This window comes from Volvox carteri (assembly GCF_000143455.1).
Source record: "Volvox carteri f. nagariensis unplaced genomic scaffold VOLCAscaffold_22, whole genome shotgun sequence".
Lineage (NCBI taxonomy): Eukaryota > Viridiplantae > Chlorophyta > Chlorophyceae > Chlamydomonadales > Volvocaceae > Volvox > Volvox carteri.
The window spans coordinates 769,519-774,492 of record NW_003307565.1 but is presented as its reverse complement, the minus strand read 5'-3'; the positions used below and the strand labels follow the sequence as shown (position 1 = coordinate 774,492).

The following is a 4,974-nucleotide window of genomic DNA, read 5'->3' as shown; positions in this document are numbered from 1 at the left end:
CGTAAGGCCCTGCTGTTGAGCCTGTTCAGGTGAGCCGAGCAGGTTCAGGACCTGTTGGCGTGTGTGGTGGGTGCGGGTTAAAGAGGAGGGGGATGTGAGCAGTGTGGGTTTTAGGGTTTTATAATTTCGGAGACGAACCGTCATCAACACACACCCTCCCGTATCTTCCCCCCCCGGCGGATGCCCTCCTGCCCTCCTACCTCCCCGCTACATACCAGACTGACCACCGTCCTCCTGCCCTCCCGGACCGCACAGGCAGTCCAGCAACCTCAAGATCGCCGACTTCCTGCTGCGGGACTTCAACCAGGCGGAGCCCAGGAAGTCCGCCGCCAAGAACGCATTCGCACTGCTCGGTCAGCACCGGTGAGGGGCACGGTGCGGCGGGAGTGGTGTGTGTGGGGGGGGGGGGAAGGGTGGAGGAATTTTTTTTTTGTGTGTGTGTGGAAATTGTGACGGGAAGTCGTGGGGGAAGTTGTAGAGGGAAGTGGGAAGTGTGTGGCTGGTAGGGGAATGGTTGGGGGGATGGAGGGATGTGGGGGAAGGATGAGCCTGCATTGGAGGCTTTCATATCGTGCGTGCTGCAGAAGAGGCGGTAAGGGATCTTCAATAATAGTTTTTTGCTATAGAGTATTTTGAGTTGCATGGATTTGGATCAGGGTCTTTGGGTGGGTTGTGATCTTGTAGAGCATCGGGCCCAGGCACGAAACCGCCTCCCTGAGGGGATTGAAACAGTGAGGGGGTGGGAGCTGTAAAGGGACTGGGTGTTGGTCGGGTTGGGTGTTATCCGCGCGTTTGCAACCCTTTCCCTGCTCTCTCTCCCTCACTCTCTCTCTCTCGCTCGCTCGCTCGCTCTTCTCCTCTCGCCCCTGCTCGTGTATCCGTCTGTCTGTATGTCTGTTTGCCCTTCCCGGAGCCCTTCCTTCATCCACATTATCCGAATCACCCCTCTCACCTCCGGGCCCCCCCCCAACACCTCTTTCCCCCCAACACCGCTTAATCACTTCCGTCCTCACTGGGGGCGGTTTCTTCGGACTTTGAGGACGCCTTCCGGCAGGAAGTTCATTTCTGAGTTCCCTTGCAGCACATATGATTCCCCCGCTACCACATCAACACTTTATACACACGCACATACACGCGCACACACGCTCATACTCGCTCCTAAACACACCGGCTCACACGCCACGCTAATGACCCTTCCGCAGGTACGAACTCGCCGCGGCATTCTTTATCCTCGCCGGACAACTGTACGACGCCGTAAGTGTACTTGTACGGGAGCAGCGCGATCCGCAACTCGCCCTCTTGGTGGCGCGGCTGTTGGACCCTCCCGGGAGCGGTCCGGGGGGTCCCGTTGCTCGGAGGCTCATCGAACAGGTAGGTAGGGGACCGTGGTTTCATCTCTCTCGGATATCTCTCCGATACGAGTGCGTAGCTGCCGTACTTGCCGTACCTGCTGCACCTCCCGTACCTCCCGTACGTGGTGTTTGTGAACCCTTCCAGGGGTGTTGCGCGGGCGTTTGGCGCTGTGTTTGGCCGTCCAGCAGCCTCCCTGTGCAGTGCTGCCCGTACTACGGCCCAACCAACAACTCGCACCGGCTGTTGTTCGTGTACAGGAGCTGATGCCCCTGGCGCGTGTGTGTGGGGACCCTTGTGCCGTGGCAACACTGGAGGTGCTGGCGGGCGAACCTGTACGGGCCGTACTTCATCTCGTCGACTCCCGCAGCGCCGCCGCTGGCGGCACCGCATCACCGCCTCCCGCGTCACCACCGGCGGCGGCGGCGGCGCTCGACGTGGCGGCGCTTGACTATTGCATTCGGATTGGCGTGCAGTACATGTCCGGTAAAACGGTACCGCTGGCGGCGTGCCGGGCGCTGCGGCAGCTCGCACTCCGTACAAGTCGTGCACTGGAAGCAGCCGGCCTGGCGGCGGCGGCGCTGGAGGCATTGCTGCTGGCGGCAGCGCTGCGACCCGCCGCCACCGCCGGGGCTCCGCAACAGCCTCTGCCGCCAGGGGCAAGACGCCGGTACAACCGCCTGGTCGCGTCTTGCCTTAGCTTCGGACTTTCGGAAGTACAAAAGCGGGTGCAGGAGCAGCAGCAGCAGCCTCAGGTGGCGGAGGAGAAAGTGTCAGCGGCGGCGGCGGCGACGCCGTCGCGGCCTTGCGCTGCTGGAGCCGTCCCCGCCGCGTCGGGATTGACATGGCAGCGAGAGGCGCTGACGGCGTTGACGGCAGCAAGCGCCGTACTGGGCCCCGCCGTCGACGAACCTGCCGTACTTTGCTTACTCGGTCGGCACATCACCGCGCTTGAACGAATACGGCAACAGCCGCTGGTGCCGCCAGATTTGATTATGTCGCGGCCACGGCCACCGATGACCCATGGGTCACATCCGGCCCCGCCGGCGCCGCCGCGCCAGGCAGCGGCTGCAGCAGCAGGAGTGGCACCGGACGGCAGTGGGAGTAGCAGGCGGGAAGCTATGTCTTCGGCGTCTGCGACGGCAGCTGCTGGGCTACAGCATCCACTCGGCAGCGCTGCTGGCGGCGGAGGCGGCGGCGCGTTACGAACGATGCATCCGCAACCACGACTTTCAACACAACAGCAGCAACTGCGACCTTCAACGTCATCGCAGCAACAACCGTACCCATACATGCACCAGCAGCCACCTAGGCCTTCGCCGCACATCAGTACGGCGCCGACCGCGGCGGCAGGCGGCCCGCCGTTACTGCTTCAGCCGCCGCCGCGCGCTGGCAGCAGCGGCGGCGCCGCCACCATGCCCCCTGATACGGGCCTTACCATGGCACGCGGCGGCAGCACCCATGGCGGCGGCAGCGGCGTCAGCAGCGTTGAAAGGCTTTCGATAGACTCTTCAGCAAGTAGCCTACCGGGGAGTACGGCATCGCCGCCGCTGCACGCGGGGCCTCCCGTCGACGGCTCGTCGTACGGCGGAGCCATGAGCCATCGGGACCGGACGGCTGCGGCCAGCAGTACTTCAGGGACCTCCGATGTCTTACGACGAGGGGAAGGTGAAGGGGGTGTTAAGGGTTTATTTTCCGTGGCCGCGACACAACCCGGCATTGAAAGGGCGTGATCTGGCATCATGTAACTTGTAGGATGCTTAAGGACTTCGGCTGCGGCTGCTGCTGCTGCTGCTGGCCGTTGGGGGCCGTTAGGTGTTTGTTGTTGGTCGTTGCGGCCGCACATGACGACGGATCCCCTTGGCTGGCTGGGAGTCCCGCTCGGTCCTTTTCCATGTCAGGCTGCCTCCACTCCAGCACTTCCCGTCTTCCTGCTGGTCGGCCAGCTGATCGTCGTAGTTCCGACGTAGACGTGAACGACGATAGTCGTTCCGTCGTCGGAACGGAGACCTTAGGCTGCGGGGGGCGTCTGTCTGTCTGTCTGCCTGTCTGCCCATCTCGCTTTCTGTGCTGCCCGTCCTGCCCCTGCCTGGCCCAGGTGGTGGTGGTGGTGGGGGGATGTTGCCCCCGCAGTTCCCCGCCGGCTCCAGCTGGGGCGCATTCGAGGCGGCCTGGGACGTGATGGCGGTGGAGGGGGACCGCTGCAGGTCCGTCACTGTGCAGCGGGGGAGAGGTCCGGATGAGGAGGGGCAGCTGCCTTTCGCCGTCGCTACGGGTGGGTCACGTTCTTGGGGCGCTTAGGCGGGGCTCGGAAGTTAGATCTGTATTAGGGTTGGATCTGGGTTACGATGGCAGGGGCAGGGGCAGGGGCAGGGGCAGGGGCAGGGGCAGGGGCAGGGGCAGGGGCAGGGGCAGGGGCAGGGGCAGGGGCAGGGGCAGGGGCAGGGGCAGGGGCAGGGGCAGGGGCAGGGGCAGGGGCAGGGGCAGGGGCAGGGGCAGGGGCAGGGGCACCCCCTCCCCGGGTGGCAGCAAGCTCACTGAGGTTTGCCGACGGGGATGATGCAGCTACTTTCTGTCGGGTGTGTATGTGTGTGTATGTATGTATGTTTGCGCTGGTGCGTGCGGGTAATTGGGTGTGCGGCGTGGCGACTGGGTAATGGGCGGGAGGTGGTTTAAGGCCTCAATGTGATTTTCTCAGATTTTCAAGGTTCTTTCCGGGTTTGTTCGTTGGTTGGTCGGTTGCAGCCAGCTGGCTAGTAGCAATTGCCGTCCTCGACTCGCCTGTATTCCCCGGATGCTTTTACCGGACCTGTCGGCGGCTGGCTCCGCCGGTAGAGTTGTGCTCCATCAAGAATGTAACGCCCCTTGCCTCCCAAGCTCCCCCCACCCACACACATACATCCACAACAATGTGTGTTGTGCGTGCTGTGTATGTGAATGTGCTACAGCCAAGAGCGGTTTGTTGGGCGGCATGTTGGGGCCCCCCGCGCTACTGCGTCCCAGCAGACCCGCGGGACCCTCCTCCGTGTTCTTGGGCCTCATGCAGGTGGGTCGGTTGGGAGTTGGCAGTTGGGAGTTGGGAGTTGGCAGGGGGACGTTGTGCAGGCATGCAGACTCTGGATTGCAGAGGGACGTTCGGACTGCTTGACAAGCCGCGTCTTGCATTGCCCCCGTTCTGTGTTCCATTTCTGTCCGGAGCCCGCCTCCCCCTCTCCTCCTTTCCCTTTCCTTACGCCCCGGTCCCCCCTTCACTCGTTTCGCGGCTCGTCTCCTCCCCCCTTGGTTTGCAACGTCCCTCCCTCACTTCCCCGTGTTTGTTTGCTGGCGTTGTGTCTAGCAGGATGTGTCTGTCCCTAATTACGTTACATCTGCTTCTTTGTCGTCCTCCGCCTCCTATGCTTTGCTGCTGCCGCTGCCGCTGCCGCCGCCGCTGCTGCTGCTTGTCTCCCCCCCCTCCCCTCCCCTACCTCGGTTGCCCGGGTCACACCCCGCTCGCCCCCGCTCGTCCTCACTCATCCTACCCCCGCGGTAGAGTGTACTACATCACGTACGATGGACTCCCGACCCATGGGCCATGATGTCCGGAGGATATGCGGATGAGGGGGCCGCCGGCGCCGCTGGCAG

The 4,974-nt window shown here is 63.3% G+C and overlaps 1 protein-coding gene across 1 annotated transcript in view; it reads left to right on the top strand.

Annotated features, from left to right (window-relative positions):
• The window catches only part of VOLCADRAFT_117790 (uncharacterized protein), a gene marked incomplete at both ends in the record, with an annotated part of 23,460 nt that overhangs the window by 15,398 nt on the left and 3,088 nt on the right, over positions 1 to 4,974 (top strand). Inside the window, 5 exons of the mRNA XM_002951194.1 lie at positions 256 to 363; positions 1,203 to 1,371; positions 1,611 to 3,018; positions 3,449 to 3,625; positions 4,299 to 4,396. Coding sequence (XP_002951240.1) covers positions 256 to 363; positions 1,203 to 1,371; positions 1,611 to 3,018; positions 3,449 to 3,625; positions 4,299 to 4,396 — 1,960 coding nt within the window. The remainder of the gene's footprint in view (positions 1 to 255; positions 364 to 1,202; positions 1,372 to 1,610; positions 3,019 to 3,448; positions 3,626 to 4,298; positions 4,397 to 4,974) is intronic.